The following is a 25,453-nucleotide window of genomic DNA, read 5'->3' as shown; positions in this document are numbered from 1 at the left end:
CCTCACTGCAAGAGTTGCTGTCCGTTATTGTTTAATGGTCTCTGGGAAAACGATAAAATCCTCATCTATCTAAATCACCACATTACTGGAAGGATGCGATTGCGCTAGAGAGGGTACAGAGGAGATTTACAATGATGTTGCCAGGACTGGAGAATTTTAGCTATGAGGAAAGATTGGATAGGCTGGGGTTGTTTTCTTTGGAACAGAGGAGGCTGAGGGGGGGTTTAATTGAGGTGCGTAAAATTATGAGGGGCCCAGATAGAGTGGGTAGGAAGGACCTATTTCTTTTAGCAGAGGAGTCAACAACCAGGGGGTATAGATTTAAAGTAATTGGTAGAAGGATTAGAGGGGAGTTGAGGAGAACTTTTTTCACCCAGAGGGTGGTGGGGGTCTGGAACTCACTGTCTGAAAGGGTGGTAGAGGCAGAAACACTCATCACATTTAAAAAGTGCTTGGATATGCACTTGAAGTGCTGTAACCTACAGGGCTATGGACCAAGAGCTGGAAAGTGGGATTAGGCTGGAGAGCTCTTTATCGTCCGGCACGGACTCGATGGGCCGAATGGCCTCCTTCTGTGCCGTAAATTTCTATGATCTTGGCTGAACCCGAAATCGAAGTTGGAAAGTATGGAATTGGAATCCAAATGTCAATGGAACCACCCTTCAATTACTTTTAAGTTGGCAGATTTGTGTACAAGTTAGAGGTATTTAATTGTTAAAAATAAACCATCAGTTTATAAAGGGTTAACTGTTGGTTTATCCTATTAACTGAGCTTTACTGCAGCAAGCTGTTTGAAGGGAGTACACAGAGGAGACGGAACAACAACCACCACCTGTATTTATATAGCGCCTTTAGTGTAGTTACACGTCACAAGGCGCTTCAACAGGACAAAAATTTGACACCGAGCCACCCAAGGAGAAATTAGGGCAGATGACCAAAAGTTTGGTCAAAGAGGTAGGTTTTAAGGAGCGTCTTCAAGGAGGAAGGAGAGGTAGGGAGGCGGAGAGGTTTAGGCAGGGAATTCCAGAGCTTAGGAACCAGACAGCTGAAGGCAGGGCCGCCAATGGTTGAGCGATTATAATCAGGGATGCGCAAGAGGCCAGAATAAGGGACAAGGTAAATGCTGACCGGATGCAGACCAGCCTGCAACTCTGCTATCCAGACCTCAAAATGGTCAGAGGGCGCGAGGGGACTTTCCGAAGGCAGTCCACCTCTGCTCTTCAATGAGTTAAAGGAAAAATTCCAGGATCAAGATCTTGTGGAGGAACGGAACGGAATTACCCGCAGCCGATTAATGCCATTGTCCTAAAAGCTCCAATTTGGTGTTTGGCAGGAAGAATGCACAAGGCTTCGGCTCCTGTCTTTCCATCTGGAAATAACAGAACTAGACAGTCTGAGAAGCAGAGTCGGGGCTGTCGAATTCCACTCTTCTGTTGAGCCATGATGTCAAGGGCTCCACAAATTAAACATTCAGATGATTGCGTAACAAAACCTGAGCAAGGTCATAGATTCATACAGCACAGGAGGAGGCCATTCAGCCCATCATAACTATGCCAGCTAGAACATAAACATAAGAACATAAGTAGTAGGAGCAGGAGTAGGCCATACGGCCCCTCAGGCCTGCTCCACCATTCAATAGGATCATGGCTGATCTGAATCTAGACTCACGTCCACTTCCCTGCCCTCTCCCCGTAACCCCTAATTCCCTTATCTGCTAGGAAACTGTCTATCTCCGTTTTAAATTTATTTATTGTTGCAGCTTCCGCAGCTCTCTGGGGTAGCAAATTCCATAGATTTACTATCCTCTGAGTAAAGAAGTTTCTCATCTCAGTTTTGAAAGGGCAGCCCCTTATACTAAGATTATGCCCCCTAGTTCTAGTCTCACCCATCATCGGAAACATCCTCACCGCATCCACCCGATCAAGCCCCCTTATATGTTTCGATAAGATCGCCTCTCATTCTTCTGAACTCCAATGAGTAGAGTCCCAACCTACTCAACCTTTCCTCATACGTCAACCCCCTCATCTCCGGAATCAACCGAGTGAACCTTCTCTGAACCGCCTCGAGAGCAAGTATATCTTTTCTTAAATATGAATTAGCTATCCAATTAGTCCCACTCTCCTGCTCCTCCTTAAAACCCCTTTGACCAAGGTCACCTGTCCTAATATAATAGCAAAATACTGCAGATGCTGGAAATCTGAAATAACAGAAAATGCTGGAAATACTCAACAGGCCAGGCAGCATCCATGGCTCGGTGTCAAAATTTGTTTGATAATCGCTGCTGTGAACGGCCTTGGGATGCTTTACTACGTTAAAGGCGCTATATAAATGCAAGTTGCTGTTGTTGTTATAGCCCAGCAACATTTCCCCCCTTCGAGTATTATACACAATTCACTTTTGAAAGTCACTATCGAGTCCACCACCCTTTCAGGCAGCGCATTCCAGGTCACAACAACTCACTGCGTAAATAATCGGTTTTGGTCCATCCAATTCTATCGCCCTCCTCTCCCGGAGTTGCTGACCTGTGCTGGGTAGAGTGCCGTGGGTTCCGACTTCCCTTCTGCACTTTGCCATTCTTCACGTGTAATGTTATGACAGTGTGCGTCGGCCCGTTTCAGTAAAATAGGAATCGCTAGATGAGAAAAGACAGAGGTCTGTCCAGTTTGCCTTCTGCAATCCTGGTAGTCGATGATACAATGATAATGGAGGTAGAAGATCATCCATGACCTTATTGAATGGTGGCGCAGGCTTGAAGGGCCATATGGCCCATTCCTGCTCCCAATTCATATGTTCTTACCTAAGTAAACTTGAGATCATCCAAAGCTCTGCTGCCCCGTGTCCTAACTCGCACCAAGTCCCGTTCACCCATCACCCCCTGTGCTCGCTGACCTACATTGGCTCCCAGTTAAGCAACGCTTCAATTTTAAATTCTCATCCTCGCTGTCAAATCCCTCCATGACACCTCCCCTCCCTATCTCTGTAACCTCCTCCAGTCCCTACAACCCTCCGAGATATCTGCGCTCCTCTAATTCTGGCCTCGAGCATCCCGGATTATAATCACTCCACCGTTGGCGGCCGTGTCTTCAGCTGCCGAGGCCCTAAGCTCTGGAATTCCCTCCCTAAACCTCTCTCTCCTCCTTTAAGACGCGCCTTAAAACCCATGTGGCTTGGTGTCAAATTTTGTTTTGCAATACTCCTGTGAAGCGCCTTGGGACGGTTTTGCTACGTTAAAGGCGCTACATAAATACAAGTACAGGAAACTCTCGATTTACAGGCACCTAAATAACCGGAAATCTCTGTTAACCGGCAAAATTCAGGAGTAGGTTCAGGTAAGTTTTACTTCATATTAGTGGTCGTTCCTGGATCTGTGGCCATGTACGGGGCTCTCATACCTTTTACTATATCTCTCTGTAATCCGGACTTTTTGATAAACCGGCACCACGCTGGTCCCGGATAAAAAAAAAAAGTTTCCTGTAGTTGTTTGCCCAGCTAATGGCACGGTAAATATAAACTCCTCACAGCCGATGACACCAGAGACCGGCTTTTTTCATGGATCCCCTGCACTGCCACCAAAACTATTGGCCACCATTTCAAAACGAGGTCAAACAGGTAATCCCAACATACATTTAGTGCAGCACAATACTAACCTCCATTATTAATTGTAAAAAAAAAAAGTGGTTGGGTGGGAAAAAAATGGATTGTGCCAAGGAGTCCATTGATTTTTTTGTTTTGTTTGGACACCTTAATAGAATCATACAGCACAGGAGACTGCTGTTCGGCCCATCGTGCCTGTGCCGGCTCTTTGAAAGAGCTCTCCACAATTAGTCCCACTCCTCCCTCCCCCGTGCTAAAAATGTGCCCTCTGGTTACCGACCCCCCTCAAACCAGTGGAAACTTATTTACTCGCTTCAAAACCCCTCATATTTTGAATACCTCTATTATATCTCCCTTTAACAGTCTCTGCTCTATGGAGAACAATCCCAACTTCTCCAGTCGCTCCACATATCTGAAGCCCCTCATCCCCGGTATCATTCTGGTAAATCTCCTCTTGCACCCTCTCCAAGGCCTTGACATCCTTCCTAAAGGAAGGTGCCCAGAATTGGATACTATACTCCAGCTGGGGCCTAACCAGCGATTTATAAAGGTACTATAAACTTCCTTGCTTTTGTACTCTATGCCTCAATTTATAAAGCTAATAAGGATCCTGTATGTGTACAAGGACAATCCAGGAACATCACTCTCCCTCTCTCTAGGCCTCCCTCCCTTTCTGCGGAGTCACTTACTGCCCCCTCCCATTTAATTGCTAGTTGAGTCTGGGAATGTGTTGTGTTCCAAATGGCAGGAACATTGCATGCAACGCTGCCAAGTCTTGTGCTCGCAAGCCTAAAGCGACAATAACCAGAAACTGACCATAATAACAAAGGGTTTTGTAGTTTAATATGCCTTCAGTTGTGGAGGTACAAATTTTTACAATTTATTCATTCACCCCCCCCTCGCCCCCCTAAAAAACAGTCTAGAAGTTTTGATCCGAGTGCAACCAGCTAGTTTAACTATCGTCAGGATTAACATTTTAGTTTTAAAACGTTTCTGAAAGATATTATTGTTCTTCAGTTACACGGCAAAAAAATGCAATCAATCAGAAAATGCTGCACACTTATTGGGATTCCCTCTTAGCCTCACTCCTCCCCCCCCCCCCCCAATAAGAGACTCAAAAAGCAGGTGAAACCAGTTATTCACTCAGTACAAAAGAGAAATAGGTTTTACTCAACACCGTAATCTTGCAACACTGGTCGACACAAAACGTGACATACACTGTACGGAAACAGCACTATATTAAGCATCGCGTCCCACCTTTATATGGAGAGTAATTTAAGTGGCAGCTGTCAGTACGGGACACATTTCACCCTGCAACTGTTTTTGTTACATTTAAACCAGGTTAGGCGGCTGATCTCTCTGTTTTCTTCCAAATGTTAATTATTAAGCTTCCGTTAATCAGGTCGACCACTGTCGCGTCACAATGAGATGCAGACTTTGCCGGTCAGAAACACTGGCCGATGATCAAGGCCCGTCTGCAAGACAAATGGAAGATTAGGTTAAAAAAATTACATATTTAAAGAATTTCTTTTAAAAAAAAAGGTTTTGTTTTTCCATCTTCTGCCTCCCCGCCCCCCTCCATTTGGGGGGGAGGGGTGAATTTACATGTCACCAGGTACATCAGCCAAGAACCTGTTTTTCCAAAATAACAGAAAATGCTGGAAAAACTCAGCAAACCAGGCAACATCCGTGGAGAGAAATGAGAGTCGACGTTTCGGGTCGAAACCCTTTTTCAAAACTGGAAAGGAAATAAAATAGATCGAAAGGAGGGCTGGGGAGGTTTTCCCTCCTCCCCCCGCCCCCCCCCCCCCATTCCTCTTTTTTTTTTTTACATGGCAGCTGTCTCTCATTCTCCCAGTACATTTCACACCGAATCTGAACCGTCTTTTGTCTCTTTACTAGTCCTATCACCATCTCGTCTGGTTTTGAATACCTCTTAATGTCTATTCACTTCTTTTGTTCCCTCCCCAGCCCTCCTTTCGATCTATTTCATTTCCTTTCCAGTTTTGAAAAAGGGTTTCGACCCGAAACGTCGACTCTAATTTCTCTCCACTGATGTTGCCTGGCCTGCTGAGTTTTTCCAGCATTTTCTGTTGTTATTTCGGATTACCAGCATCTGCAATGTTTTGCTATCGAACCTGTTTTTCCAATTGGGCCCAGGCTATTCAACACGGCTCTGAATTGCACACAGGATGCTTTCTTCGACAGCACTTCCCAAACACGATCACCTCCAAATTCCCCTCCGAGTCACACACCATCCCGGCTTGGACATACAGTGGCCGTTCCTTCAAATGGCACTGGGTCAGAATCCTGGAACTCCCCACCAATGTTCCCGCTAAGCTGCGCAGCCATCTAGAAGACTCCACACGGGCCGCTCACTGGCTTGTATGTTGTAGATACCGCGCATGCGGAAAAGTTTGAAGGGGAGGCAGGCCACGCAGTTTACGGTGGGGGACGTTGTTCCCTACCTAACAGCACTGTGGGAGCACCTTCACCTCACAGAGTGCAGCGGTTGAAAGCGGCGGCTCACCACCACATTCTCCAGGGCAACTAGGGACGGGCAATAAATAAATACCGGCCTTGCCAGTGATGCCCACACCCCGTTGATTAATTAAAATTTAAGAAAATTCTAAACTCATGGCGTCAAAGACTGGCCTGATTCTGTCCTCATCAGATGTCCATGCAAACGTGCTTTCAAGTGTTGGGGTTGGGGTGGGGGGGGGGGAGTTTTACACCCTGGTTATTAGTTCCTATCCTCAGCTCGGGAGCGCGGAGGCTCTCTGTAATGTGCAGGGGAGTTATCCCCGCTGTCTTGGCCAACATGTATCCCTCAATCCACATAAAAAAACAGATGATTATCTGGTCATTATCACATTGCTGTTTGTGGGAGCTTGCTGTGCACAAATTGGCTGCCGCGTTTCCCACAGTGACTACACTCCAAAAAGTTCTTTGGCTGTAAAGCGCTTTGAGACGTCCGGTGGTCGCTAAAGGCGCTATAGAAATGCAAGTCTTCCTTTTGTCTTTTAAAGTCACCTTGGCTGAGATTAACGAACTCAGCACAGCCTCGCACGTGATCTGCTATCGGATACACAGGCTGACAGCACAGAGGGTGGTGTGGTTGTGGCTTCGGAAGTGGTTGTGGAGAATTAAGAGTTGGATGTCTCGTTACGTTTTTGGGTCTTTTTTATTCTAGATATGTTTCTGCCCTCCATCTCTAGAAGCCAAGCCTTGCTCCCTATGTCCTTGACAGTACTGGCACTGATTTCTACACAAGTCTGATAGTGTGCCCTGAATAACAAATAGAAAAACCTCTCTTTAGATTACTTCAGCTGCTAGAATCTAGCCTCTGCCTCCACAGGATCCTCCCTGCATTTTCCAGAATGGGCAAAACGTCACAGCCACAATCCTCGTATCCAGGCCTCAATCACCAAACAAACTTATTGGCCAATTGAACATTGAAAAAACAGTAATATTTTGACTTGACAATAAATTAACTTCAGAAATAAGAGCAGCTCACAATCCGGGTACTAACCTATATTTTATTAATATATTTGGTTGTTTTCTTATATTCTTACTAACTGCAGGAGCCTAATTTAATCTCTCAAAAAAAAGTTAGCGACCGACTTTCTGATTTGAACAGTCCAGTTTAATAAAGACTCATGAAAGTTGGTATGCGCAAGAAAAACAATCCCAATGGCAACACAAGTAATCGCATCAACTTGTAGGTTTTAACTCAATTGTCTGGCTTCAGACATGGCTGCAACTTATACCAACACTGGCGTACTGAAATCCCACTACAAGAAGATCAAATTTCTTGTTTGTTACTGACTGTTTAGAGGCATACCGCCCAGGGCATTATATAAGGAAACAAACAACTTGCATCTGTACAAGCGCCTTTAACATAATAAAATGCCTCAAGGCGCTTCACAGAAGCGATTATCAAACAAAATTTGACACAGAAAATATCGGAAACACTCAGCAGGTCAGGCAGCACCCGCGGAGAGAGAAACAAGAGTTAACATTTCAGATCAAGATGACCTTTCGTCAGAAATGGAAGTAGTTAGAGATTTAAGTTTTTAAGCAAGTACAGAGCTAGGAAAAAGGTGTGTGTGTGTGTTTGTTTTTGGGGGGTGGGGGGGGAAGGGTAAGAACAAAAGGAAAGGTCTATGATATGGTGTAGAGGACAGGAGTGATTAAATGGCAGAAGGGATGATGACGCAAAGCAAAAGGAAGTGATAATGGGACAAGTAATTCTATACTGGCTCTGTACTTGCTTAAAAGCTGATCATCTCTAATACCTTTCAGTTCTGATGAAAGGTCATCAACCTGAAATGCTAACTCTGGTTTTTAAGAAATAGGAGTCGTCGGCCATTTGGCACCTCGAGCCTGCTCAGTCATTCAATAAGATCATGGCTGATCTTCGACCTCAACTCCACTTTCCTGCACTATCCCCATATCTCTTGATTCCCTTAATATCCAAAAATCTATCGATCTCTGTCTTGAATATACTCAACGACTGAGCCTCTGGGGTAGAGAATTCCAAAGATTCACCACCCTCTGAGTGAAGAAATTTCTCCTCAGCTCAGTCCTAAATGGCCGACCCCTTATCCTGAGACTGTGACGCCTGGTTCTAGACTCCCCAGCCAGGGGAAACATCCTCCCTGCATCTACCCTGTCAAAGTTGTGTATGTTTCAATGAGATCACCTCTCATTCTTCCAAACTCTAGAGAATATAGGCCTAGTCTACCCAATCTCTCCTCTTAGGACAATCCCATCCCAGGAACCAGTCTGGTTTTCTCTCTCCGCAGATGCCACCTGACCCGCTGAGCGCTTCCAGACTGGTTTTGATTTCCGATCCCCAACATCCGCAACCATTTTGCTTTAGTTTTACCAGAAAAAATCTACACAGTTGGGAGTTTTTGTTTAGGGACCCAGCCCCTCGAGGGTGAGCACTTTACCAGCGCAAAGCACCAGTGAGTCTCTTGACGCTTGCCCAGTTAGGACCGCCCTACTCTTCAGGGCATTGACTTGCAGGGTTAATTCAAGCCGAGCGGGATGGATTCCAGCACCCAGCGACAAGCCTAACTTCCTCCAGCGCACATTAAAGAAAGACTTGCATTTCTATAGCGCCGTTCACGACCACCAGACGGCTTTATAGCCAACGAAGTACTTTTTGAAATGTAATCACTGTTGTAAATGTGAGAAACGGGGCAGCCAATTTGCGCACAGCAAGCTCCCACAAATAGCAATGTGATAATGATCAGATAATCCGTTTTTTTTTTTTAAGCGATGTTGATTAATGACTTGGGCTGGCTGGTCGAGGGGCTGACTCTTGCTCCTATTTCTTATGTCATGTTCAGTCACAGTGCCCTAGAGTACTGCTGGATCTCTCGGGCTCAGGTGTCAGATTTGCAAGTTTCCCACACAGTGTCGAGTTTTATCATAAAAATAACGATTTGGTTCCAATCTTCCATCATTGGGCGTGTCACCTTTGGAGCCAACTGGACCCCCCCCCCCCACCCCACCCCACCCCACCCCAAAGAAATCCATTCTGCTCCCCTCCCCTCAGTGATACTGAGCCACAGAGCACAGATCAAGGACCTTCCCGATGAGTTAGCCAGAGGGATCTATGAATGACATCAATAGCCTGGAGTTAAGGAGGGGAATTAAAATTAAACCAAATCAGTCAAAGCAGCTCGTCGTGTTTTGACTCCTGTTGGAATGTGATCGTTTGGACATCAAGTGAGGACAGAATCCAGTTCAGTCGGATACACTCCAGAGCTGAATGGGCTGCCAACACTCATAGGCCGAGTTATCAAGTGTAGAGTAGCCCGTGTGGCGAGGTCACGGAGGACTGCTGGAGCCTGAGGAACTGTACACCAGTAAGAGTTCGTTCAGGAGAGAAAGCAAGAGAAGCAGGAAAGAAACACACTATCCTGCTCAACGCAGACACAGATGAGGTCCTGCTCGACAAATCCCGAGACCAATTTGCTTGAAGATCATTTCCAAGCTTTGTCGTAGGTGGTCAAATTTGAACAGTTCATCTGAAAAGTGCGAGGGCTCCTACAATCCGCTACTGAAGAGACGGTGTCAGCCGTGGCTCAGTGGGTAGCACTCTCGCCTTGGAGTCAGAAGGTTGTGGGTTCAAGTCCCACTCCAGAGACTTGAGCACAAAATCTAGTTCTGAGGGAGTGCTGCACTGACCAGAGTTGCCGCCTTTCAGGTGAGACGTTAAACCGAGGCCCCGTCTGCCCTCACAGGTGGACATAAAAGATCCCATGGCACAATTTCAAAGAGCAGGGGAGTTCTCACCAGTGCCCTAGCTAATATTTATCCCTCAACTGACTAAAAAAAGGCGCCATATAAATGCAAGTTTTTTCTTCTTCTTTAAGACAACTCATTAACTCATTGATGAGCACAGTTCAGTTGTGACCGAGGAGCTGTATAATCTTTAAATATTCCCATATATTTTGTAAAAGTTGGATTGCTTGGAACAGTATTATCACCACATCTTAAGAGATTGTACCCTAACCAATTGGGGGGTGGGGGGGGGGCGCGTCAGGGCTCCACAGATGACTGTCATCTTCATCAACAACCGAGTTATCCCCGGTGTCCTGGCCAATACTTATCTCTCAACCAACATAACAAAAACAGATTATCTGGTCATCATCACATTGCCGTTTGTGGGAGCTTGCTGTGCGCAAATAGGCTGCCACGTTTCCCACATTACAACAGTGACTCCACTTCAAAAAGTACTTCATTGGCTGTAAAGCATTTGAGACGTCCGGTGGTCGTGAAAGGCGCTGTATAAATGCAAGTCCTATACTCCCTCATCCAAGTGGCCATTCTTCACGTGCGAGACTAGACAGCGAGGCAGTGTCATCAGGCTATTGGACCATGGCTGCATCAGAGCCAAGTTCAATCCTGTCCTGATGTTCATAGATGTGGACTTCCCAGCAGGAGTAACTGACCAGCAATCTGGCCAATCCCCCACCCCGCCCCCTCGGTCTATCTGTGGCACCGTCATTGCAGCTCTGCCGAAATCAGCTAACGCCACATAAACCAAGGATTCCACCTCGGACTGTCAGCTTTGTGTGGCTCAGTCTCGCATCTCTTTTACCAAATGAGCTATCATGGGAGTTTCTGTTGTTTTGAAGATATAATCTCTCCCTACCCTGCTCGCCATCATCCTTACAATTTCTCTCGGAAACCCAAGTAACCACTACTTCTCGATTCGTCTCGTCTTCTCTCCTCTTAAACGGTGGTGTTGTCCTGCCCGAGGAGGACCTTGTCTCTTCAGCTTGGTTTTCCAATTTAAAATACATTATTTTTAACTGGAATACACTACTTTTACAGCACGGAGATATGACTGACGCTCACAATATGTAAATCTACCCCGGGCTACATCACGATTGGAACTGGGCACTTTGTGCGCTGCTCAATTACAAACGTTTCCAGGCTCCAAACTGGCAGCTTGCTCGGCGATGGAGTCCAGCTTTATCAGACAACTCAACACCGCTACCCAACTGGGGATTTGTCCCTCCAGACAGGGGTGGGATAAGAGGCAGCAGCACCCAGAGCAACGTGGGTTTAACTGGCATGATCTACGGAAGATTGCTTAGCTTGATGTAACATTTTAAACACCCACCTAGTACTTCGTTCAAAATGACGATGGATTAACCCAGAGACCGTTGACTGTTTTGGAGAAAATCTCTCCCCGATTGGCTGGTTGTGTTTGGTTCCAGCTCACGCACAGACTTTGAAATGGATATTAATATCGCAGCAATAAAGCTACTCTACAATCAGGAATAGATTAGTGTATTACTAAAACTACTAAACACCTAAAATACAATTTTATATCAAACTACAAAAATAAAGTACTTCATCTGTGTTCACCCCATTACTCCCTTTTCTTTGTTAGATTTTTAAAAACTATTTAACTGCTAACAGAGTGGAGGAGCAGGCTTACTGGGTCAAGTGTCACACTCCTGTTCCTATGAACCCTATTCACGTCACTGTTAATTTTAACATGATTTCACCCAGTGACACAGCAAGTCTAATCAATGAGTAGCTCATTAATACAGGACACGAAGGTGCAAGGTTCAAGGGTCTGTGCTGAGTTAGCACATTGTGGGCATTCAACAAGACAGCACTGGGCATGGCTGTGACAATGATCACAGTAAAATAGCCTGCCAAAACGCACGTAAATATGGGGGAGATATCAGATGCTGGACTGGCACTCGTGAACCTGTGCCACATCCAGGACTCAAATGTCTTCCCAGGGAAGTTAACTATGAGGAGAAATTGAGCAGATTGGGCCTATACTCTCTGGAGTTTAGAAGAATGAGAGGTGATCTCACTGAAACATAAGATTCTGAGGGGGATTGACAGGGTAGATGCCGAGAGGTTGTTTCCCCTGGCTGGAGAGTCTAGAACTAGGGGGGCAATGTCTCAGGATAAGGGGTCAGCTATTTAAGACTGAGATGAAGAGGAATTTCTTCACTCAGAGGGTCCACCCTTTATCTATTGGGGACTTGGCCTGGAGAGTGTTGCACGGAGCAGTCCTGTGCAATAAGATTTTAAACAAGTTCACGGACTCCCAGGCCGCTTGCCATTTTTGCGGCCTAGAGGAGTCCGTGTTTCACATCTACATTGAGTGAGACAGGTTGCACCCCCTGTTCCATTTTTTGAAGGGGCTGCTCCTTGATTTTTGGCTGCACTTCAGTCCCACGCTCCTGATCTACGGCCACCCGGTGCGGAGGGGAGAGGGCAGATCGGAAGACCTCCTCCTGGGCCTGGCCAAAGTGGCCATTAATAGGTCCAGGCAGCGGGCGGTCGAGGGGGTCATTCGGCCAGTTTGTCTGCCTCTCTTCCGCGGCTATGTTCGCGCCCGGGTGGCCCTGGAGATGGAGCACGCGGTGTCTGCCGGCAAGCTCGAGGCCTTCCGAGACAGGTGGGCGCCGCGGGGACTGGAGTGCATCGTCACCTCGGCCGGGGTGATTATAATTTAAACTGATAAGTTTTAAATATTAATCTAGCGTTTTTTAAGCTTTTTTTAAAAATATAAACAGTCCACCAGTTCGGTCGGGAGAGCGGGAGGCTCCGCTCGGCGATGCAGAGAGCCCTGCAGATGGAGAAGTGTCAACCAGAGTCTGCCGGATCGGCACAACCCACCACTGGGAGCGCCGAACCTCATCTGTGTGAATTCCTGGAGACCCGCTATCTGGATGAACAAGTGAAGACGACCAAGAAGCTTGTAGAGACTGTGATCCCTGCCTTGCAGGCATGAGGGCTTGTGACTGTGTACAAAGAGCTGAGACCTGAGCTCTGTAAATGTGATTTACTGTAAAATGTTCAATTTTAAAATTTAAAAAAAAGGTTGTGAATCTTTGGAATTCTCTGCCCCAGAGGGCTGTGGATGCTGAAGCGTTGAGTGTATTCAAATAATGTATTTTAAATGGGAAAACCAAGCTGAAGGGACAAGGCCCCCTCGGGCAGGACAACACCACCGTTTAAGAGGAGCGAAGACGAGACGAATCGAGAAGTAGTGGACTCTAGGGGGAATCAAGGGATATGGGGATCGGGCGAAAAGTGGAGTTGAGGTTGAAGATCAGCCATGATCTTATTGAATGGCGGAGCAGGCTCGAGGGGCCGTGTGGCCGACTCCTGCTCCTATTTCTTATGTTAAGTTAGAGAAAACAAATTGTTCAAATTACCTTTACTTGTTTGCCTTCCAATTCCCACCGACCCTTAAAACAACAACTTGCATTTATGTAGCGCCTTTAATGTGGTAAAAACATCCCAGGGTGCTTCACAGGAACGTTATCAGACAAAATTCGACACCGAGCCACATAGAGATATTAGGACAGGTGACCAAAGAGGTAGGTTTTAAGGAGCGTCTTAAAGGAGAGAGAGTCGGAGAGGTTTAGGGAGGGAATTCCAGAACTTAGGGCCTAGACAGCTGAAGGCACGGCCGCCAATGGTGGAGCAAAGAAAATCAGGGACGGTCTAGAGGCCAGAATTGGAGGAGCAAAGAGATCTCGGAGGGTCGCAGAGGTTACAGAGATAGGGAGGGGCGAGGCCACGGAGGAATGTGAACACAAGGATGAGAATTTTTAAAATCGAGCCGTTGCCAGACTGGGAGCCAACATCAGTCTGCGAACACATTGCTCCGAAACCCGGAAAAATGGCTCTAAAAAAATCTCTTCCAACCAATTGAAAACCCAACCGTTTATGTGGGAATCGTGTCCAAACTCAACCCACGCAGCCAAGCAGTGTCACGATATTATAAACCCGCCTGTGTGGAGGAAGTTTCAGCCAGCAGGAGCCTAGCATTTCCTTGCCGGGGGGGGGGGGGGGGGGGGATCGTAACTGTGTAGCTTTTCCTCCCCATCCCACTCACGAAACAGCGAAACAGGTGGCAAAAAGTTTAATGTCAAAGAACAATTCATAAATGTCAACTACTGCTTTAAATATTCTACTTCTGAGAAATAGATAAAGAGTACAACAGAGAACTTGAGATCGCCAGTGACGCTGAAAGCACACCACAAACTTTATCAAGCCAAATCAATCTTAATAAGCCGTTTCAATATTTTATACTGAACTGCATTTCTTCCTTTATCCACCACAGTGGCCCCCACTGCTGCATCACTCACTGTGGAACATCAATTACTATCACTACAGCTGGCATTTTTCAGAAGCCAAGCTTTTAGATCCCATCAGTGCTGACAAGCTCAAATGAACTGGATGCGTCACCTGCTAGCTCTACCAATGCAGCCGTTTGCACACTGCGTGTTACAGTAATTTACACCTCAAGCCACTGAGACATGGTAGGTTTCATTTTCTCTCGAGGAAGCATTGACAGGAGGCACTGCAACAGCTAGTGTTTCACACCACTCCCCACCCAGCACCCCCTCCGCCGCCCCAGTCCCCACCCAGCACCCCCTCCGCCGCCCCAGTCCCCACCACCCACCTGGAGTGTTTACGGGATGGTTTCCTGGACCAATATGTCGAGGAACCAACCAGAGATCAGGCCATCTTAGACTGGGTATTATGCAACGAGAAAGGATTAATTAGCAATCTTGTTGTATGAGGCTCCTTGGGTCGGAGCGATCATAATATGATCGAATTCTTCATTAAGATGGAGAATGAAGTAGTTGACTCAGAGACTAGGGTCCTAAATTTAAATAAAGGAAACTACGATGGTCTGAGGAGCGAGTTGGGTAGGATTGATTGGGGAATGTCACTCAAAGGGTTGACGGTGGATAGGCAATGGCAAACATTCAAAGACCGAATGGATGAACTACAGAATTTGTTCATCCCAGTTTGGCATAAAAATAAAACAAAAAAGGTGACTCAACCGTGGCTAACAAGGGAAATTAGGGATAGCATAAGATCCAAGGAGAGGGCATATAAATTGGCCAGAAAAAGCAGTAAACCTGAGGATTGGGAACAGTTTAGGATTCAACAAAGGAGGACAAAGAGATTAATTAAGAAGGGGAAAATAGAATATGAGAGTAAGCTTGCAGGGAACATAAAAACTGACTGTAAAAGCTTTTATAGATATGTGAAGAGAAAAAGATTGGTGAAGTCAAGCGTAGGTCCCTTGCAGTCAGAATCAGGGGAATTTATAATGGGGAACAAAGAAATGGCAGACCAACTAAATACATATTTTGGTTCTGTCTTCACAAAGGAGGACACAAATAGCCTCCCAGAGATGCCGGGGAACATAGGGTCTGATGAAAGGGTGGAACTGAAAGAAAACAGTATTTGTAGGGAAATGGTGTTAGGAAAATTGATGGGACTGAAGGCCGACAAATCCCCAGGGCCTGATAATCTACATCCTAGGGTACTTAAGGAAGTGGCCCTAGAAATAGTAGATGCATTGCTGGTCATCTTCCAGAACTCTATAGACTCTGGAACAGTACCCATGGACTGGAGGGTAGCTAATGTTACCCCACTATTCAAAAAAGGTGGTAGAGAAAAAGCGGGGAATTATAGACCGGTAAGCTTGACATCGGTAGTGGGGAAAATGCTAGAGTCCATTATAAAAGATGTAATAGCAGAGCACTTGGAAAGCAGTGACAGGATCGGACAAAGTCAACATGGATTTACAAAAGGTAAATCGTGCTTGACTAATCTACTGGAATTTTTTGAATATGTAACTGGTAAAATAGATAAGGGAGAACTGGTGGATGTGGTGTATTTGGACTTTCAGAAGGCTTTCGATAAGGTCCCGCATAAGAGATTAGCGTGCAAAATTAAGGCACATGGGATTGGGGGCAAGGTATTGACTTGGATAGAGAACTGGTTGGCGGATAGAAAGCAAAGAGTTGGAATAAACGGGTCGTTTTCCGAGTGGCAGGCAGTGACTAGTGGGGTATCGCAAGGATCGGTCCTAGGACCCCAGCTGTGCACAATATATATTAATGATGTGGACGAGGGAATTGAATGTAATATCTCCAAATTTGCAGACGACACAAAGCTGGGTGGGAGGGTATGCTGTGAGGAGGATGCCGTGAAACTCCAGTACGATTTGGACAGGTTGGGTGATTGGGCAGATGTGGTAAACCACTGTTATTGTTGTTGTTGTTGCACACTGTTGTACCTATGCATGCCTCAGCATGTCTCTGCTGGCTCCGCCCCTGGCTCCACCCACAGGCCCAGGTATAAAGGTGACCGCTCTGCAGCCCCCTGTCTTCTTGGAACCCAGTCAACCACGAGAGACATGCTCTGTTCTTTGCTAATAAAAGCCTTTAGTTACTCTCCTAACTCTCCGTCTTTTATGAGTAATTGATAGCGCATCAATTTTATTAGCAAAAACAAAATGTCGACAACAAACGCTGAGCAGCAGGAGCTGCTGCGAGCCCTCAGACCAACATGCCTGGACCTAGACCCCCAAGAAGCGGGTTCGGCTACCAAATTCGCGCATTGGCTGCATTGCTTCGAGGCCTACCTGCAAGCCTCAACTGTGACCCTGGACGAAAACAAGTTGGAAATCCTGGCCTCAAAGGCGAGCCACCAAGTTTATACAATAATCCAGGACGCGACGACCTACGCGGCGGCTATCGATCTGCTAAAAGGGCAATACGCACGCCCGGTAAATACAGTCTATGCCAGGCACCTCAAGATCCCGCAGACAGCAGCCCGGGGAATCGGCGGAGGCCTTCCTACGGGCACTACGGATACTCGGCCAAGGCTGCGATTGCAAAGAAGTATCAGCCGCAGCACACACGGAGGGACTGATCCGAGATGCTTTCGTTGCGGGTCTAAGGTCCGACTACTCCCGGCAGAGACTGTTGGAAAAGGGAGAAATGGACCCGAGAAAGGCAGTGTCCCTCGCGCTCTCGCTCGACGCGGCCCACAGGAATATGGACGCCGTCTCCCCTAACCGCTCCGCAACGTGGACGCCACTTTTATGTTTTATTAAACTTTTATGTTTAATAATAAGCAGAGGGGCAAAATCAAGAATGACAAGATCTTGAGGTGGAGAATCGAACTCTCCACCTACAATTACGATATCTTGTACCGGCCCGGGAAACTCAATGAGCCCCCAGATGCCCTATCACGTGGTACATGCGCCAATGCGCAGGTTGATAGACTGAAGACCCTCCACAATGACCTCTGCCACCCGGGGGTCACCAGGTTTTTTCACTTCATCAAATCCCGTAACCTGCCCTACTCCATCGAGGAGGTCAGGACCATGACCAGGAACTGCCAAATCTGCGCCGAGTGCAAACCGCATTTTTATAGGCCAGACAGAGCAAGCCTGATCAAAGCCACGCGCCCCTTTGAACGGCTGAGCGTCGATTTTAAAGGGCCCCTCCCCTCCTCTGACCACAATGTGTACTTCCTCAACATAATTGACGAGTACTCCCGTTTCCCGTTTGCCATCCCTTGCTCAGACATGACCAGTACCACGGTCATCAAATGTCTGAATGACCTCTTCGCCTTGTTCGGTTTCCCTAGCTATATTCATAGCGACAGGGGCTCATCCTTTATGAGCGACGAACTTCGTCAGTACCTGCTCGCGAGAAGTATTGCTACAAGCAGGACCACCAGCTACAACCCCCAGGGGAATGGCCAGGTGGAAAGGGAGAATGCGACGGTCTGGAAGGCAGTCCTTTTAAACTTGAAATCTAAGGGCCTTCCGACCTCTCGCTGGCAGGAGGTCCTCCCTGCGGCGCTCCATTCCATTCGGTCACTGCTCTGTACAGCCACCAATGCCACCCCTCATGAGAATGTTCTCCTTCCCCAGGAAGTCCACATCGGGGATCTCGTTACCGACATGGCTGACTTCTCCAGGACCCGTCCTACTGCGGAAGCATGGGAGGTCCCATAAGACGGACCCCCTGGTCGAGAGGGTGAGCCTCCTCCATGCCAACCCTCAGTATGCTTACGTGGTGTACCCGGACGGGCGGGAGGACACAGTCTCCATACGAGACCTCGCACCTTCGGGTGCCCCCGAAACACCTCCTTCGCTACCCACCACTACCCACGCCTACCCCCAGTACGCTTACGTAGCGTACCCGGACGGGCGGGAGGACACAGCCTCCACATGAGATCTCGCACCTTCGGGTGTCCCTGAAACACTACCATTGCCATCCACCACTACCCACAACCCAACCCCGCTAGACGGCATGCCGCAGCCCCAGGACCAGTCATTGACCTCCCAACCACTCAATGAGACGCCTGATTCAACGTTGGATGCTGCACCATCACCGCCGCCACCATGACGATCAGGATGGCATACAAGGCCACCTGATAGACTTACTTACACGAACCTTTAGTACACTTCATCCCGCCGGACTCAATTTTAAACAAGGGGTGAATGTGGTAAATCAGTTATTGTTGTTGTTGTTGCACACTGTTGTACCTATGCATGCCTCAGCATGTCTCTGCTGGCTCCGCCCCTGGCTCCACCCACAGGCCCAGGTATAAAGGTGACCGCTCTGCAGCCCCCTGCCTTCTTGGAACCCAGTCAACCACGAGAGACATGCTCTGTTCTTTGCTAATAAAAGCCTTTAGTTACTCTCCTAACTCTCCGTCTTTTATGAGTAATTGATAGCGCATCAGCAGAAACATGGCAAATGCACTATAATGTGGATAAATGTGAGGTTATCCACTTTGGTGGCAAAAACAGGAAGGCAGACTATTATTTGAATGGCAATAGATTGGGAGAAGGGGAAGTGCAAAGAGTCGCTGAAGCTAAGCATGCAGGTGCAGCAGGTGGTTAAGAAGGCAAATGGTATGTTGGCCTTCGTAGCAAGAGGGTTCGAGTACAGGAACAAGGATGTCTTGCTACAGTTGTGCAGGGCCTTGGTGAGGCCGCACCTTGAGTATTGTGTACAGTTTTGGTCGCCTTATCTGAGGAAGGATGTTCTTGCCATGGAAGGAGTGCAGCGAAGATTCACCAGGCTGATACCTGGGATGGCAGGAATGACGTATGAGGAGAGATTGTGTTGATTGGGCTTATACTCACTGGAGTTTAGAAGATTGAGCGGGGATCTCAGCGAAACCTATAAAATTCTGTCAGGCCTGGACAGACTAGATGCAGGAAGGATGTTTCCGATGGTCGGGGAGTCCAGAACCAGGGGTCATAGTCTAAGGATAAGGGGTAAGCCATTTAAGACTGAAATGAGGAGGAATTTCTTCAGCCAGAGTGGTGAACCTGTGGAATTCTCTGCCACAGAGGGCAGTGGAGGCCAGTTCATTAAATATATTCAAGAAGGAGTTGGAAGGATTGGCTAAAGGGATCAAGGGATATGGGGAGAAAGCAGGGACAGGGTACTGAATTTGGATGATCAGCCATGATCTCATTGAATGGCGGAGCAGGCTCGAGGGGCCGAATGGCCTACTCCTGCTCCTATCTTCTATGTTTCTATGAGTCCCCTCTAGTTAATAGAACGAGCCCGCCCCCCCCCCCTCTCGTTAACATAGTCAAACGTAACAATTGCATCGCAGTAATCTAGTCAGGGGGCAGGGCAGATAAATTAGCACCCACAAACTCCTCCCATTGTTTACCCAGTCTAACAGGTTTAAAATATCTATTTTTAAATTGTTCTCAATTCAGAATCTGTAACACAGGAGGAAGCCATTCAGCCCACTGTGCCTGCGCTTCGAGGGAAGCTGTTTTTTCTTTGGTTTCCCTGCCTGTATCCTCTTATATTCTTTTTCAAACGCTTGTCTGATTCTTGCTTTTTAAATGTGATTCTAGTCTCGGCCTCAATAACCAGTATGTGGTAAAGCATTCACTGTGATCTAATAACTCTGAGGGGGTGGTGAAACGTTTTATGTTGATTTTCTGCAATGTCAACATCCATGTCGCTCATTAACTCTGCCCTGGACATATATAAAGTAACAAAATAAAAATGAGGTGAAACAGGTTTCGTCAGGGCTGTGACGATTGTGGTTTATGAGGTTGTCACCACGCGAGTGTTATTTCTATGACTTGCAGCTTCTATCGTAGACAACATTATTTAAAAAGCAAAAAGTGTTTTTTTTTGGGCTTGGAAGGGTAGAAGGTCAGAGAGAGTTTAATCACACACACATACCCACAAAGAATTGAAAAACCTTTGCTGGGTCGCCCCGGTGGTTGTGTAGCAGGGACACTGACCAGGAGGATGTCAGCTTCAATCCCAGTTTGGCAGCTGTGGCTCAGTGGGCAGCACTCTCACCCCTGAGTCAGAAGGTCATGGGTTCAAGTCCCCTCCAGAGACGTCAGCACAAAAATCGAGGCTGACACACCAGTGCAGTGCTGAGGGAGTGTGGGCACTGTCGGATTTTGGATGCGACGTTAAACCGATGCCCCGTCTGCTCTCTCGGGTGGACTTAAACGATCCCACAGCACTATTTTGAAGAGGAGCAGCGGAGTTCTCCCCGGTGTCCTGGGGCCAATATTTATCTCTCAATCAACATCACCAAAACAGATTACCTGGTCATTATCACGTTGCTGGTTGTGGGAGCTTGCTGTGCGCAAATTGGCTGCTGCGATGCCTACATTACAATAGTGACTACACTTCAAAAAAGTACTTCATTGACTGTAAAGCGCTTTGGGACATCCTGAGGTTGTAAAAGACGCTGGAGAAATGCAAGTTTGTCTTTCGTGTGGGCTGATCTTGGTCGGTCAGCAGCAGGGGCTCAGAACCCCTGAATTGAGAGGGGGGGCGAAGAAAGCACGATTCCCATTCCTGGTCACCAGCCCACGACCCGACATCTCCATGAAGGGCGCGCGTGCAGACATCGGGTGAGAACGGGATCAGGCTCGGCTGTGATGTACCCACCCCTGCTCCACCCGAGGGCAAATACCCCAACATTCGCCACCAAGGCTCGCCCGTGAATAGTGACCACTTGGGCGAGGTACTGGAGGAGAGCAGGTCCCCCGTGCAGCTCTTTTCCATCAAGGAAAACAGGGAAGAAAATTCTCATCTTTGTTTTCAAATCCCTGCATGGCCTCGCCCCTCCCTATCTCTGTAACCTCCTGCAGTCCTACATCCCTCAGGTCTCTGCGCTCCTCTAATTCTGACCTCCTGAGCATCCCCGATTTTAATCGCTCCACCACTGGTGGTCGTGCCTTGGCAGCTGTCAAGGCCGTAAGCTCTGGAATTCCCTCCCTAAACATCTCCACCTCTCTCTCTCCTCCTTTAAGACGCTCCTTAAAGCCCGCCTCTTGGAGCAAGCTTTTGGTCACCTTTCCCCAATATCGCCTTATGTGGCTCGGCGTCAAATTTTATTTGACAATCGCTCCTGTGCAGTGCCTTGGGACGGTTTAGAAACATATAAGATAGAGCAGGAGTAGGCCATTCGGCCCCTCGAGCCTGCTCCACCATTCAATAAGATCATGGCTGATCATCCAAATTCAGTACCCTGTCCCTGCCTTCTCCCCATATCCCTTGATCCCTTTAGCCTTAAGAAATATATCCAACTCCTTCTTGAATATATTTAATGAATTGGCCTCCACCGCCCTCTTTGGTAGAGAATTCCACAGGTTCACCACTCTCTGGGTGAAGAAATTCCTCCTAATTTCTGTCCTAAATGGCCTACCCCTTATCCTTACTACGTTAAAGGCGCTATATAAATGCAAGTTGTTGTTGACCGGGGCAGAGATTGCCTCGTATCAAAAGCAAGTGGTTTGACAGACTACACTTGGTCGGTGTGACCTCCTGGACTGGTTTCGATCGCCTGAGGGGGGGGGGGGGGTGGTCGGAGAGTAATTTTCCAGAGTATTTTCCCCCCTTAGTGGCCCTGGGTGTTCTCTCTCTTTTTTGGGCCTCTCCCAGGAGATTACATGGCTGCGGTGGGGTGGGAGTGGGAAGTGTTTCGTTAAAAAAAAAAAAAATGTATTCATTCACGGAATGTGGGCATCGCTGGCATTTATTGTCCATTCCTAACCGCTGCAGTCCGTGTGGTGAAGGTACTCCCACAGTGCTGACTTTGTCGTAGCAGGCTTGGGTACAACTGCGTGGCTTGCTGTGCCATTTCAGAGGGCAGTTAAGAGTCAACCTCATTGTCGTGGGTCTGGAGTCACATATAGGCCAGACTGGGTAAGGACGGCAGATTTCCTTCCCTAAAGGACATTAGTGACCCAGATGGGTTTTTACGACAATCCGGTAGTTTCATTACTGATACTAGCTTTTTAATTCCAAACTGAACTCCCTCCCTAACAGCACTGTGGGAGCACCTTCACCACACGGACTGCAGCGGTTCAAGAAGGCGGCTCACCACCACCTTCTCAAGGACAACTAGGGATGGGCAATAAATGCTGGCCTTGCCAGCGACGCCCACATCCTGTGAACGAATAAATAAAAAATTCCCCAGCTGCCGTGGTGGGATTTGAACTCATGTCTCTTGATCATCAGTCCAGGCCTCTGGATTACTAGCCCAGTAACATGACCACCATGCTACCGTTCCCCTAAGTCATGATGTCTCACCATCATTAAGAGTGGGAGTAGGCTTGGTGGACCAGTTGGTCTTTTCCTGCCAATCATTATCATATGTACCAGCTGGTCACCAGCACATTACGGCGAGTAAAAGAATAAAAATCTGATTGAAATCCTTCCTCTTGCATTCCCTCTGCAGGTCATATTGTATAACTGCAATAACGCCGTGTCAGACGAGACTTGAAATCAGTTTAATAGACTATACCAGTGATCGACGTCAGCATCATCAAACTGGCCGGTCTCTGCTGGCGTGGCGTCTACCTCCATCCCATCTGCAAAGAGAATTGACAATTAGGCCCCAAAACATTGCAGCACTGCACAGATATCACGGCATCGAAGGGCAGCACTCCTGCCTCCGGGTCAGAGGTCCCGGGTTCAAACCTCACTCGAGGCTCGAGCACATAGTGCATAGTGCATTTGCCATGTTTCTGCCCAATCACCCAACCTGTCCAAATCGTACTGGAGTTTCACGACATCCTCCTCACAGCTTACCCTCCCACCCAGCTTTGTGTCGTCTGCAAATTTGGAGATAGTACATCCAATTCCCTCGTCCAGATCATTAATATATATTGTGAACAGCTGGGGTCCTAGGACCGATCCTTGCGGTACCCCACTAGTCACTGCCTGCCACTCGGAAAACAACCCGTTTATTCCAACTCTTTGCTTTCTGTCCGCCAACCAGTTCTCTATCCAAGTCAATACCTTGCCCCCAATCCCATGTGCCTTAATTTTGCACGCTAATCTCTTATGTGGGACCTTATCGAAAGCCTTCTGAAAGTCCAAATACACCACATCCACTGGTTCTCCCGTATCTATTTTACCAGTTACATCCTCAAAAAATTCCAGTAGATTAGTCAAGCATGATTTACCTTTTGTAAATCCATGTTGACTTTGTCCGATCCTGTCACTGCTTTCCAAGTGCTCTGCTATTACATTTTTTATAATAGACTCTAGCATTTTCCCCACTATCGATGTCAGGCTTACCGGTCTATAATTCCCCGCTTTTTCTCTACCACCTTTTTTGAATAGTGGGGTAACATTAGCTACCCTCCAATCCATGGGTACCGTTCCAGAGTCTATCGAGTTCTGGAAGATGACCAGCAATGCATCTACTATTTCTAGGGCCACTTCCTTAAGTACCCTGGGATGTAGATTATCAGGCCCTGGGGATTTATCGGCCTTCAGTCCCATCAATTTTCCTAACACCATTTCCCTACAAATACTGATTTCTTTCAGTTCCACCCTTTCATCAGACCCTATGTTCCCCGGCATCTCTGGGAAGTCTTGCTTGTGCTGAATAAAGTTAAGTCGCTGTCCCCAATACAGGTCAACCTCGAATCATTTGGAACCAGGGTCCCTCTGGGATCTTACAATACGACCCCTCGAGCCTGCTCCGCCATTCAATAAGATCATGGCTAATCTTTGACCTCAACTCCACTTTCCCGCCCAACCCTTAAATGTCCAAAACGCTAGCGATCTCAGCCTTGAATATACTCAACGACTCAGCATCCACAGCCATCTGGTGTAGAGAATTCCAAAGATTCACAACCCTCCGAGTGAAGAAATTTCTCATCTCAGTCCCAAATGCCCGACCCCTTATCCTGAGACAGTGACCCCCCAGTTTTGGACTCTCCAGCCAGGGGAAGCAACCTCTCAGCACCTACCCAGTCAAGCCCTTTAAGAATTTTATATGATTCAATGAGATCACATCTCATGCTTCTAAACTCCAGAGAGCATTGGCCCATTCTACTCGATCTCTCCTCATAGGACAACCCTCTCATCCCAGGAATCAACCTACATCCCGAGGGAGTGCTGCACTGTCGGAGGTGCCGCCTGTCGGACATTAAACCTGCCCGGTCAGGGGTGTGTTCTGCTGTCCTGGCCTACATTTATCCTTCAACCAAAAAGCAGATTATCTGGTAATTTTGTGGGAGCTTGCTGTGCGCAATGTTGGCTGCCGCGTTGCCCTACAGTACAACAGTGACTACACTTCAAGAGGTAATTAATTTGCAGTGAAGGACTTTGGGAGGTCGCAAAAGGCGCTATATAAATGCACGCTCTTTTTCTTTAACTGCACAAATATCACATTACTGAACTCCGAACCGCGCACCACACCACACAGGTCTTAAAATAGCAGCCTTTTGAGTATATAATAAAGCTTCCCCAAGAGCTCAATGAGTAGATACATTGAGTTGTGCTAAACCAATCAGAATACGATTGCTCCCGGCTCTGCCCCGAGTTAGTTAATCTCTATTAAACCTTACACAACAGCGAACTTTGTACAGGAAACTCTTTTTTATCCGGCACTGACGGGACCGGCGTGGTGCCGGTTTATCAAAAAGTCCGGATTACAGAGAGGTATAGTAAAAGGTACGAGAGCTCCATACACAGCAACAAATCCAGGCTTCCCTGTTGCTTAGCAACAGGTGCTAGAACCCCGGCCACAAGATCATGGCGTCCCTGTTGCTTAGCAACAGGTGCAGGAACCCTGGTTACATAGCCACATATCCAGGAACGGCCACTACAGGAAACTTTCGATTAACCGGCCCCTAAATAACCGGAAATGTCGGTTAACCAGCAAAATTCAGGAGTCGGTTTCAGCTAACTTTTATTACTTGCACAGCAACAAATTGAGGAAGGCAAGGGTTTGGCTGCAGCTGTTGCTAAGCTACAGAGACGCTGGCAACTTGTGGACGTTGTTCTGAAGCGCAACAGGGTTTGTTGCTTCATACGGAGCTCTAAGGTCCGTATCTATCACTATAGCGTTCGGTTATCCGGAATTGTTGCTGAACCGGCACCACGTCGGTCCCATCCGTGCCGGATACCAGAAAGTTTCCTGCAATATGAAGTAAAACTTACCTGACCCTACTCCTGAATTTTGCCGGTTAACAGAGATTTCCGTTTATTTAGGTGCCGGTAAA

At 47.4% G+C, this 25,453-nt stretch overlaps 2 protein-coding genes and 1 long non-coding RNA gene across 3 annotated transcripts in view; 1 reads left to right on the top strand and 2 right to left on the bottom strand.

The window, feature by feature from the left end:
• Window positions 1–3,805, bottom strand: part of LOC147112118 (uncharacterized) — a 53,826-nt gene extending 50,021 nt beyond the window's left edge. The window contains exon 1 of the long non-coding RNA XR_015079821.1: window positions 2,461–3,805. This is a non-coding gene — a long non-coding RNA (uncharacterized LOC147112118). The remainder of the gene's footprint in view (window positions 1–2,460) is intronic.
• aqp11 (aquaporin 11) overlaps window positions 1–13,403 on the top strand; it is a 38,563-nt gene extending 25,160 nt beyond the window's left edge. Inside the window, exon 3 of the mRNA XM_085999671.1 lies at window positions 12,666–13,403. Coding sequence (XP_085855797.1) covers window positions 12,666–12,883 — 218 coding nt within the window. The 3' untranslated portion in view covers window positions 12,884–13,403. The remainder of the gene's footprint in view (window positions 1–12,665) is intronic.
• clns1a (chloride channel, nucleotide-sensitive, 1A) overlaps window positions 4,737–25,453 on the bottom strand; it is a 60,764-nt gene continuing 40,047 nt past the window's right edge. Inside the window, exons 6-7 of the mRNA XM_085999673.1 lie at window positions 22,738–22,804; window positions 4,737–5,069 (exon numbers count right to left, since the gene is read on the bottom strand). Of these exons, the coding sequence (XP_085855799.1) occupies window position 5,069; window positions 22,738–22,804 (68 nt within the window). The 3' untranslated portion in view covers window positions 4,737–5,068. The remainder of the gene's footprint in view (window positions 5,070–22,737; window positions 22,805–25,453) is intronic.

Source organism: Somniosus microcephalus, chromosome 10 (assembly GCF_052327205.1).
Source record: "Somniosus microcephalus isolate GS21.2 chromosome 10, FLI_Smic_1.0, whole genome shotgun sequence".
Taxonomy (NCBI): Eukaryota; Metazoa; Chordata; class Chondrichthyes; order Squaliformes; family Somniosidae; genus Somniosus; species Somniosus microcephalus.
Note: the sequence above shows the minus strand (reverse complement) of the source record. Positions and strands in the feature narration are given on the sequence as shown.